The sequence below is a fragment of the Punica granatum genome, chromosome 7 (assembly GCF_007655135.1).
Source record: "Punica granatum isolate Tunisia-2019 chromosome 7, ASM765513v2, whole genome shotgun sequence".
NCBI lineage: Eukaryota > Viridiplantae > Streptophyta > Magnoliopsida > Myrtales > Lythraceae > Punica > Punica granatum.
The window spans coordinates 15,927,262-15,939,934 of NC_045133.1; the positions used below are offsets into that span (position 1 = coordinate 15,927,262).

The window sequence follows — 12,673 nt, forward strand, 5'->3', positions numbered from 1 at the left end:
TGAATATTTCTCTCTTCCTTGTCCTCTTCCTCTCTTTGCCGTTATACTCCAGAGTTGTCGCTGATCCCATCATGTCATCCCATTATTCGTCCCAACATCACCCGAGCCATATCGGTGAGTGCGATGCCCTGCTTCAGTTCAGCAACTCATTCATCATAGCAAGGGATGCCTCTATGAGCCATTGTGGCACTTCGAATTCATATCCGAAGACGGCCTCGTGGAAGAAGAACGGAACTAACTGCTGCTCATGGGATGGTGTCACATGCCACATGGCAACAAATTACGTGATTGGCCTCGACCTCAGTTGCAGTTGGCTCCGAGGAGCCCTCGACTCTAACAGCACCCTCTTCTCGCTCCCCAATCTTCAGGGGCTCAACCTAGCTGGTAATGATTTCCTGGGCTCAGAAATTTCACCCAGGTTCGGTACTTTTAGTGGAATGGAGCATCTCAGTCTCTCTTCTTCTAGATTCTCAGGGCCTGTTCCTGTAGAAATCTCTCACCTTTCCAAACTAAATGCACTCGATCTTTCTGGCTCTGTCTACCCCTATAAAAGTAATCTAACAATAGAAGATGATCATAGCTTCAAAAGGCTTACCAGTAATCTCACTCAGCTGAGGGTACTTGCTCTTGATGGTGTCGACATGTCTAGAATTTCTCCTACTTCCTTAACAAACCTCTCTTCCACTCTGACTTCTTTGAGTCTTCGTGCCTGCAATCTGCAAGGCATATTCCCAATTGACATCTTCCATCTCCCAAACCTTCGCAATCTCTCTCTTTCTAATAATAATTATCTCATGGGAACTCTTCCCCAGACGAACTGGACGGGTCAGCTCATCTCCTTGGAGGTATCATCGACAAAGTTCCACGGGTCGATTCCAGCTTTGTTGGGGAACCTGACCTCCTTGAACTTTTTGAGCCTGTCTTTAAGTGAATTTACCGGTCCCATCCCACCGACACTTGGAAACCTTGACCGCCTCACCCACTTGGACCTCGGTGGTATCAACCATAGCGGTACCGTGGACTTCGAAATGTTTGAACCCCTCAAAAATCTCCAGCTCCTTTGGCTTTCGCGGAACCTCAGCGTATTGTTGCAAAACAAAGGCAACTGTTCCTTCCCGAGTCTCAAAGTGTTGGCACTGACTGGTTGCAACTTGACTGAGTTCCCATATTTCTTGAGCTCTTCCAAAAATTTGGTAGTATTGTACCTCTTTGAGAATATGATCAGAGGACGGATTCCTGAATGGTTCTGGAGAGTAAGATGGGACGCGTTGACAGAGTTGGATCTCTCATCAAATAATCTCAGTGGAGAGATCCAGTCATCAATCTGTCAAGTAAGTTCACTAAGGTTTCTACAGCTCTCGAATAACAGATTTGACGGCACCATTCCAGCATGTTTGGGAAATTTAAGCAGCCTCTTTCAGTTGGCCTTGGGCAACAATCTATTACAAGGTCCACTGCCGCAATCTTTAGCAAATTGTACGTTCTTGCTTGACCTAAATGTTAGCTTCAACAGAATGTATGACACTTTCCCACACTGGTTAACTACTACCATGTACAGCTTGAATTATCTAGATTTGCAGTCGAACAAGTTCCACGGAGTCATTGAAATTCCCCTTCCGCAGCTTTCATACTTAAGCCTCTCCGACAATGATTTTGAAGGACCACTTCCGACTCCACCACCCACCATCAATTACTACTTCACTTCAAACAATAATTTTAGTGGAGACATTCCTCATCAGCTATGCAATGCCACTGGACTGGAGATCATCAACCTGTCGAATAATAGCTTGACCGGCTCCATTCCTCACTGTTTCATCAATCTCACTGCCTCTCTGTCAGTATTGGATCTCCGAGCAAATCAGCTTGTTGGTCAGATACCAGAGATATTTGTTCCGGGAAACAACTTGACAACAATCCATTTAAGTCAAAATCAACTCGGAGGTACATTGATGCGATCTTTGGCACATTGCACGAACTTGGAGGTTTTGGATCTGAGCGAAAATGAGTTGAAGGGCCCCTTCCCTTATTGGTTGGAAACTCTTCCGAATTTGCAAGTACTTGTTCTTAGATCCAACAAGTTTCATGGTGCAGTGGATAATGCAAAGGGAATCAGTCCTCCCTTCCCAAACTTACGCATTTTAGACCTCTCTGGCAATAGCTTTTCCGGTCAACTGCCTGCTGAATACATTGCCAAACTTAAAGCCATGAAGAATGATGAGATAAGCGGTTCACAATATATGGAGAAGAAACATGGATACTATCAAGATTCCATTGCGGTGGTCATGAAAGGGTTCGAGATTGAGCTGGTGAAAATTCTAAATGTGTTTACGACCATCGACTTCTCAAGGAACTTCTTCGAAGGAGAGATCCCTGAAATAATCGGAGATCTGAAGGCACTCAAGGGACTCAACTTTTCTCACAACAATCTGACCAACAACATCCCTTCCTCCGTAGGCAGTCTAACTAATCTTGAATGGTTGGACCTCTCCTCGAACAAACTCAACGGGGAGATCCCTAGAGATTTGGCAGATCTTTCGTCACTGTCGTACTTGAATCTCTCGAATAACCAGCTCGTGGGACAGATTCCTCGAAGCACACAATTTGACACCTTCGACCACTCCTTTGACGGGAATCCCAACCTGTGCGGGCATCCCCTGCCGAAAGCATGCGGGACTGACACACAGCAGTCACCGCCTTTAACTCCCCCAGGAAAAGGAGATGAGGAGGCTAAATCGGGACGTTGGATTGAATGGAGGGCAGTGCCAATGGGCTACGGATGCGGACTTGCACTCGGGATATCAGCGTGGTACATTATGCAGGAAACCATGAGACCAAGGTGGTTGGCAAGAATGGTTGAGAGGAAAATATACAGAATGACAAACAGAAAAAAGAAAAAGCAAAAAGCGGCTCCTAGAAGTCATGCGGTACTTATTTCATGACAGATCAATCATTAACATACACGGTTTAATGACAGATTTTGCAATAACTTAGTTTTCTCCATATGCAAAATTGTGAAATATTCAGGAGGAGCACCAGAGGCCAATGAGAAGGGGGACGAAGCAAAAGATGGTACATGGAGTCTTTGATTTTAATTTTTTTTTTGTTTGAAGTGAACTGGCAATAATAATGTGTGCTCTCAGCCGAGTCTTAATCATAATATGGAATATTCCTTTTGCCTCCATAATATATATTGAAGAGTCTGATTTAATCAAAGCCATCTTATCAGAGTCCGTTTTGATTTTTTAGACTTAGCTGGACTCACTTCCACCAGTTATAAATTTTTGGAGCCAAATCTAACAAAGTGAAGATTACTGGCTCCGTGTGTCAGCCAGACTCGCATTATGCATGCAGATTTCATAACTCCAAAATTTTGAGCGACGACTGGAGCCTCATTGTCCTACAATTCCGTTAATAATCATAAGTTGTTCAGAGTATCTGGAATTCAACATTCCCACAGACCCCTGTTCCTGCCTTTGTGTGCAGCCTGGTAACAACATTCCAAATCAAAATGATATAGGTCGAGGAAAAATTCATGTTATCACCTACAACAAGCACAATACAAATGTAAAAGCTTAATTCATGTTTCAAGTCAAGTGTTAACAATTAGGAAAGAATACGAAGATGGTTTTGTACCTTTGATGCTCCGCTCTTGGGAAAGTCTAAGTAACTCAATTGGAATAATGAGTTTTCCTTTGTACGTAAGACAGGAGCACTGATCTTCTGGCCGAGCTCACACCTTTCCAGACTATCAGTGCAGATTTTTAGGCTGATCCCCTGCTTGTCTCAATACATCTACTCAACTAACCGAGGCAACGTAAATAATTCAGATTACATCATGTGCAGTTTCGAGACCTCTCTGGAAACTCAGCAACTCAGTTAAACTTCCCCATCTAGTGATCAAATTCATAAACGCATACCACAAAAAGTCATGATTTTATGGTCTCCCCTCTTTGTTGGAATTTCGACCTCAAAATTTCTTACTTAAACCTAGAAAGGTCCATCCTAATAAAGTCCAGAGCACTTAATACGTTCTAATACTTAACCGAAACTTTATTGGACGTCCTGAGCCATATCAAGTGTTGAATTTAACAAAAGAGAACGGGTTATATGCGCGGTTTGCTTCAGGTCAGCAGAAAGATTGATGACAAATGCAACTTACGCAACTATAATCTCTCCAAATTAACAGAGCGGGAAAAGTATCCCGTTGAACAAACTGTTTATGTGAAGTCATATGAATCTATTAGTTATAGCAATTCAGACTAGAACATATGATGAATTTGGTCAGTTGCCTTAGTCTACACACCAAATTGAATAGGCTTCCACAGCCAAAAAATTTCAAAGAAGGAAAAATGAAAAATTGAAGATCGTTTTCTCAAGAAGACTGGGGTTGACTGACTCCACAGCAATCCACCACCACAAATTTATATATATTAACCTTTCACTGTCCTATACTACTCATTAATAATTCATCTACAGTCTTCCAGTTATCAGTTAGCTCGGAATTGAGTAAATTCTACATGTATTATCGAGCTTAATCACATTGAATTACCATGCATCCTATATCGTTAGTATAATTAGGACCATCTGTTAGTTAGATTGGTCACATTGATTTTCCGTGCATCCTAAAGTAGTAACTACGATCATTGGTTCATATTGGCCAAGGTGGTTGGACTTAAATAGGAAGGAGTTTTTAATTTAAGTCCTGATAGTCTATGAATGGAAGCTGAGAGATTCCATATGGTCAGTTATAGGGTTTGACATTTATCATAGCCCTGACTAGATCGAGATCTGCAATGAAGGGACTCGAGTGCATGGCATATATGATCATTGGTTCAAATTGCACATTCGTCACTATTTGGATTATCATGACATGCCGTTAGGTGTCACTCATGATTTTTGGGAGCCAAGAGCATATTGGATTTATGCTTTTGGTCATGGAAAAGAGTTTCCGGTAATGTCAAAGGAGTTTGGCATTATAATCTCACCGCCACTTAGTGATGAACCTAGTTAGTTATACATAATATGATGTGTTTTAATCAAGGATGAATTGAGCATAATTAAGACAGTTAATTAGGAATTAATTCACGGATTAGACTTGCAATATAGTTGTAGGATTGCTAGTACATTCCGAGTCAAATTCAATAACGAAGTGAATCCTTATAAGGAAATACGAAAGCTTTCTTATTTGGAAAGTTTTCATAATTAGAAAGTATAGAGTGAAAACTTATATCGAGGACGTAATAGTCTTTCTCTCTCCAAGTTTTGGTCGTAAGATGATTTACGTGTATAATGGTATTATATTGGCAATAAATTAATTAATTGTGAATTAATTAATTGCAAATTGATTCCTAGAGGCGTTATGTAAAATATATATGGATATGTTTTATATATTAATGCGGGGCATTAAATACACGCACGAACCGAAAGAGAAAAAGAAGAAAGAAAGGCACACGGCAAAAAATAAAATAAAAAAGGGCGCCCGCTGCCACTCTTTCCAAGCTAGCCGATTGAGACCAAAAGAAAAAGAAAAAGAAAAAGAAAGAAGGTTTTCTCTTGGTTGCAAAAGGACGTCCAAGACCGCCGCAATTCCTTGGAGATGAACAAGTTCGTGTGGGCGAGACTAGAGGCCGCACGAGTGGTCAGCTACAATCTTCTACAAAGGATTCGATCTCGAAAGGTATAATTCGATTATCCTTGTAGAAACTATAGGTCGCATTGTTTAATTCGAATAAAAGGTGATATCACGCCCGAAATATGATTTCTAGTTACGATCCGATGTTCATGAGATGAAAAAATTTTATTTATCGTTATTACGATTCTTCTGCGTTTAATTCGATTTTTCTTTCAGCTGAATGTATTGTTGCAGAACTATGGCAATTGTTCCTTCCCGAAGCTGAAAATTTTGATACTGCCGAGTTGCAACTTGACTAAAGTCCCATATTTCTTGAGCTCTTCCTCTGAGCTGGTAGGTTTGGAGCTTGCTGAAAGATGATTAGTGGACGGATCCCTGAATGGTTCTGGAGAGAGTGTATCTTTGTTCAAACAATATCATGGGAGAGATCTCATCCTCAATTTGCCAACTAAGTTCACTAACAGATCTAGACCTCTCAAATAATAAACTCAATGGCAGCATTCCGAGATGCTTGGGAAATTTAAGCAACCTCTCACGATTTTATGCATCAAGCAAACAATTTTTCTGGCGAGCTACCATCTTCAATCCGCCAAGTGAGTTCCCTAAAATCTCTGCAGCTTTCAAATAACAAGCTGAGCAGCATCAGTCCGACATGTTTGGGAAATTTAAGCAACCTCTCCCTATTGGAATTGAGTGACAATCTACTGCAAGGCCCACTACCACAATGTCTAGCAAATTGTACTGGCTTATATTATTTAAATGCTAGTTACAATGAAATATATGGCACTTTTCCACACTAGTTTATAAGAGCCATCCACAGTTTGGAAACTTTAGATTTGCAGTCAAATGGATCCACTGGATTCCCCTCCTTCCGCAAATTTCATACTTGAGCCTCTCCAAGAACAGTTTTTCTGGATGGTTGCCAATAGACTTCCTTCCAAATTCAAGTGCTCGTAACATTGACTTAGCCAATAACAAATTCGAAGGACCACTTGCGATTCCACCACCCACTAGTCAGTCTATTCCATTTCAAACAAAAAATTTAATGGAAACATTCCTCATCAGCTCTGCAATGACACTCAGCTAGAGATAATCAACCTGTCAAATAATAGCTTGATTGGCTCCATTCCTCACTATTTCGTCGGCCTCCCTATTAGTATTGGATCTCCGAACAAATAAGTTCGTGGGTCAGGTACCCGATATATTTTTCCCCGGAAACAGCTTGAGGACTATCCGCTTAAGTCTAAATCAACTTGGGGGTACAGTGCCACAATCTTTTGTGCATTGCAAGAATTTGGAAGTTTTGGATCTCGGTGAAAATGAATTGGAGGGCCGCTTCCCTTATTGGTTGGACGCTCTTCTGGATTTGCAAGTACTTGTTCTTAGATCCGACAAGTTCCATGTTCCATTGGAGAGTTCCAAGAGAACTAATCTTTCCTTCCCACAACTGCGCATTTTCGGCATCTCCAACAACAAGTTTCATGGTCCATTGCCGGTTTGATACATTGCCAATCTGAAAGCCATGAAGAACGAAGAGAAAGGTGGCTTAAAATATATAGGTGAGAACAACTATGACGATTCCATTGAAGTGGTCATGAAAGGGATGGACATTGAGCTGGTGAGAATTCTGACAGCGTTTACGACCATTGTGTCGGTTTCAAGTGGAATGATAGCAATCATGTGTTTCGTTTCTCCAAAACAAACTAGTTGAATAGCCGTACGTTGCACGAAGACCGTACAAATAATGTTTTAATTATTTTGGTAGAGAAAAATGTTATAGATATAGACGCGAATTAAAAACTATTTTGGTAGAGAAAAATGTTATAAATATATAAGCGAATTAAAAACTCATTACAGAAAATTGAGATATAAGCCATGTGAGCAAATATATTAACCAAAAGAAAATAAAAAATTCTCATGCAAATGTGTGAAAAGATGAATTTAATGGAAAATTGTGAGCAAATATATCACCCAAAAGAAAATAATAATCTCTCCAAGCAAAATATCATAATAAAGTAAGTGAAAAGAAAACCTAATGAAGCCTTTTTGAAACGATCAAATTGACATAGATTGGTGTTGGTAGTGGATACGCACATAATGTACATATAAAGTCCGCAAAGATACCAACACGTCTTTGCAAACAGAAATATAATAGTAAAAATTCCGTGTAAACGGCGCCTATTTATATAGCTCCAAGATATAATGTTAAATTTGTATGTGCAATATATGTCTTGAATTATAGATATACACATTCCTATAATATATCAAACAAATATATATATATATATATATATATTAATAGCTGCCAAATAAAAATGACAATACATATTTCATAGTATCAAAACATATATGTATTCCCATAATGCAAGATTGTGTCTCATCTTTAGATTCTATTATATAGTTCATAGATATCAAATCAAATATATATAAAGGTGGTATTTTGGCCCGTTATGTATGCTATCAAAAGAATGTTATTAATAATATTGGTTGTCATTTTGTTGCTCAATTTCTGTATTTTAAATAATCCTTTTGTTGCTTTCCTAATAGGGAAAATTATACAAAAAACTTAAATTTTATAAAACGTCTCAGTTTTGTTCTAAATTTTATTTTATAACAAAAAAACTATATGTTTTGAGAATCGTCTCAGATTTGACCTCCCAATTCCATTATGTTAAGTTTGCCGTCTATTTGCTTACGTGGACTTCACGGGACCCACAAAATTTACACATCATCTGATAAACCATCTGATTTTTTTTATTACATACCAAATTTATGATGAAATTGAGAATTTTTTGAAAATTTGAATTTTTTTATTTAACCTATCTTATTTGTTTATTAATTTATGTCTGAAGTTAACAGTCCACCTATGCAAAATTGAAAGAATTTATAATGAATGTCATTTTTGAGACAATTTAGAAAACTTATGGTTTGTTTCGTTACAAAATAAAATTTAGAACAAAACTGAGACGTTTTACAAAACTTAGGTTTTCTTGTGTAATTTGCCCTTCCTAATAAGGTTAATAATCGAATATTCCTTTCTCTTAATAACAAAGGAGGTATATTTAATATTTACATAATTTAAACAACAACGTAGCTTCGCAAGAGGGACTGTAATTTGACGATGTGGCTGCACAAGAGAAGGGAAAATCCCTTCTTATTATATATATACTAGATGAAGACCTGCGCGTTACGCAGACGGATTGAAAAACTTAAAGATAGATAACTAGAAATATCAAAACTTATTTGTATCGGTAAATAATGTAAAATTATATATGTATATAAATTATTGAATTTTATGTAAAGTTAGAAATTGATGAATAAGAATCTAAAACTATAGAAATTAATTTAGTATCATTGTTATGACTATTCAATCAAACTTTATGAAAATAAATTAATTAATTAAAATATTGAATTCCAAGTTGATGAAAGAAAGATCTTTATTGAATTATAAAATAATAATAATAAAAAGGAAATACTGAAGGATTTTCAATTATTAAGCAACACCCATAATAATTATTTTGAAATTTTTGCATTAAAAAATGTACTCTACAAATCAAAATTCAGCCAATGAATAAGAATAGATAAATAAAGCTATTGAACTGATAGTTCATGAAGAAAACATTTCCATTAAATTATGAAATAAGAATACATTCGAAGAATTTCTTTTTTTACACTTCTTACTATTAGATAGTGCTCATAAATCTCATGATAGATACCCAAAAATTCATAGTGAACCTCGATGGGAACTTCTCTTGAAGCAATAACGTGTTGATCTAGTCGCCACTGAAGCCACAAAGGACTATCTAAATTGATTCTTTTCTGTCGGAGCGGTGTGCCCACCCGAATTTCGTCTCGTCGGGGTACGCATGCGCGCGCCTAAATGCAACGCGGCTTGGGAGTGTCCACCTTCCCGGGGACGCGCGACGGACGCACGTGAGAAGGAGTCGCCACTTGCCATTTTACGACCCGAAAGTCGAGGGCCGACGAGTTACCCGGGTCTAGGGGTACGGGGTACACCTAAGATGCTAAGGCAATGGTCTGTACGGAACCGAAAATTCCGAATTCGGGGGTTCTATTACGTGTGGACCTATATCCCACACGCCCTTTCGGTACTCTAGCTTGTCTAGGCTTGCCATTTTAATTTAATTACCACTTTATTAAGTTTCGCTCATCTTATGCGTTTTGACACCGTAAATTCGAAGAAACACTCTGACCGTCCACTCTCCGACCGGGATTTTACATGAATAAATGTATAATGTAAAACCTTACATTGTTCTCTCAAATAAATAAAAGACAAACTACAATGACTAAATCCCGGTCGGTTCGCATTCGGCCATGATTTCACTCATGCTCACCGTATAGTTTGAAAAAGACCGAAAATTAAATTAAATGCGCACTCGGTGTATGGGGGTATTGGATCCCGTGATCGACGGTTATGGGCGTTGGACCCAGTGTGAATCGAGTCCTAAGGGATCAGGCTCGATCCGCATAACAATCAAGTGCAAAAGATGTAACAAGCAAGCTCAAATAAACAATCAATGGGGTTTTGTTATCGCCGAATTTACGTGGATTATATGATTATTAACCGGGTATATTGGCATACAAATCCTACCTTAAAACAAATAAAAGGGGTGATGGATAGGGTATGTAGCATTCAGCATTATTTAAACGGACCCGACAGACGTGATGTCCATAGTCAAGTCTCGAATGTGTGGGTTGTTTTTAGATTATTTTGTATCGCGACAATATGGTTTTTACAGATTAAAAGTATTTTCACCTAAAAATCCAAAACCTAACCCTCTATTTGACTATTGCCCATGTTTGATTTAAGCCGAGTTTGTGATTAATCCGTTTTTCCATGTTTTGACCAATTCTATGCACAAACCTACGCTAGGATTACGGCAGGACAAGAACCGGTAATCATACCCTTGAATCGGTAAATATGTGTACATGAAAATCAAGATTACGTTGTACGTATCTCGGTGCTTTTGAAATTGTAAATTTTGAAAAGAGCATAACTAACAGTTCTTAAACTGTCGACGCGATTACAAATTATTAATCAATTCATGCAATCCATTTAAAGAAATCAAGTGATTTAATTTAGCCAAATTTAACGTCCCGATTATCCCGTGTGTAAAATTTTAGGTTAATTAAAAAAACTTGCCGAATGTTTTAGTCTACGGATTTCGGGCCGTCGAGATGGCCATTAGTTGACCGCCCGATAAACCCTAATTTCCGACATGGTCACATAATTACAAATATGAAGTATTTAAATGGGGCACATACATTGTCGGTGGGTGATCCAAGTAAAAAAGGGGCCGGATATTTTAGAAAATGTCCAGGAGACTGAATTGAATGATTTTAAAAGAGTAGGGACTGACTTGAAAATTCTGAAAATATTGGGGACTGATTTGAAAATTCTAAAAAATGGGGACTGTAAAAAAAATTACTGAAAATGTCCTAGGACTTATTTGAAATGAAATTGAAAATCGGGACTGATCTGAAAACAAAGAAATGGCCCCAGGACTAAACTGAAATAACTCGAAAAGTTCCTTGGGTTTCTTGAAAATTCTGGGAATTCCAAGGCTGATTGGAAAATAGTAAAATGACTGGGACTTGATTGAAAATAAATTTTGAAATTCGGGGTAGATCTGAAAAGGGTGAAAAATGGCCTAGGGACTAAACTGAAACAACTTGAAAAGTCCTTTGGGGTGCTTGAGAAATTCTGAAAAATCCAAGGACTGATTGAAAAATAGTAAAATGACCGGGACTTGGTTGAAAATAAATTTTAGAGTTCGGTGCAGATCTGAAAAAAATAAAATGAGTCTTCTGGGCTGAAATGTGACAAAATGGAAAGTTCGTAAAATCGAGTTCGGGACAAATTCGATCACCCACGCGACCCAAGAATACTCATTTCACATTATATCCATCAAGCAAGCAATAATATTCAAGAAAGGAGCCCTAATCATGCCACTAAGTTGAAAATTTACCTAGTTCGGAAAGTTGAAGGGCTTCTCTGTAAAAATAAAAAAAAAATCGCCGGATGAATCGGACCGGATCGGATCGGACCGGACCGCCCGAAGGAAAACCGCCCGGAAGAGCGCTGGGCCGGACTGGGGAACCTTGGGCCTGAATGGGCCGAGCCTGCAAAGGAAGAGAAATGGGCCGAGGCCCGTTAACCGAAGGGCGGCCGGGATCGGGAGGAAAGCGGCGGCGACGGGGCTGGGGCCGGCGGTTCTCGCCCCCTGGATGCCTCGATGACGGCCGGAATGGACGTGGGGGATAGCTCTGGGCGCCGCCGGTGCTTCGCCGTGGTCGATCGGGACCTCACCGGTGCTTAATCAGTCGGAATCGGGGGAAAAGGTTGCGGTTTTCCGGCGAAAGCTCCGAAACTCCGACTTCAAAATTCGCCAAATCGAGATCCAATTTTCTGGTTTCGTTTGCTGGGTCGTGTTCCTCCCCACCTGAATTGTATTTTTGTCCATTTAATTGCGATTCCATTTCCTTTTCCGTTAAGATTTCGACCGATTCGGCCGAAAATCGCGAAAATAGCGATTTGGGCGCTCTGGGCCGGCGGGAATCGCGGGCAGCCGGCGAGAGCTGCCCGGCCCCTGCCCGGCCTGCCCGAACTGCCCGAATCGCTCTCTCTTTTTTTTTTTTTTCAAATTAGGGCCGGCGGGTCACGGGCAGTCGGTCAATGCTGCCCGGCCTTGCCCGGCCCTGCCCGAGATTTTTTCTTTTCTTTCCTTCTTTCTTTTTTTTTTCCTTTCCTCTTTCTTATTTATTTATTTATTTTTATTATTATTAATTAATTAATTAATTTTTTTTTTTAAAAAAAGGTGATAAATAGAAAAATGACAATTTTGCCCCCCCTGGAGCCGATGGACCGAAATTGGGTGCTGACAAGCGGATTGGTTTCTCAAATCACCTCCAGCCCTAGAAAAAGAAATATCCAAAGTATAAAAATTAGAAAAGTCTTACAGTTGTTGAGCAACACCAATAATGGAATTGGAATAGAGATCATATCAAAACAATCAATAT

At 39.3% G+C, this 12,673-nt stretch overlaps 1 protein-coding gene across 1 annotated transcript; it reads left to right on the forward strand.

Annotated features, from left to right (window-relative positions):
• On the forward strand, positions 1 to 3,195 carry LOC116213299 (receptor-like protein 6). Its single transcript, XM_031548179.1, has one exon. It carries the CDS (start codon positions 72 to 74, stop codon positions 2,937 to 2,939), a length of 2,868 nt encoding a protein of 955 aa, XP_031404039.1. The 5' UTR covers positions 1 to 71; the 3' UTR covers positions 2,940 to 3,195.
• Positions 3,196 to 12,673: the final 9,478 nt, after the last annotated feature.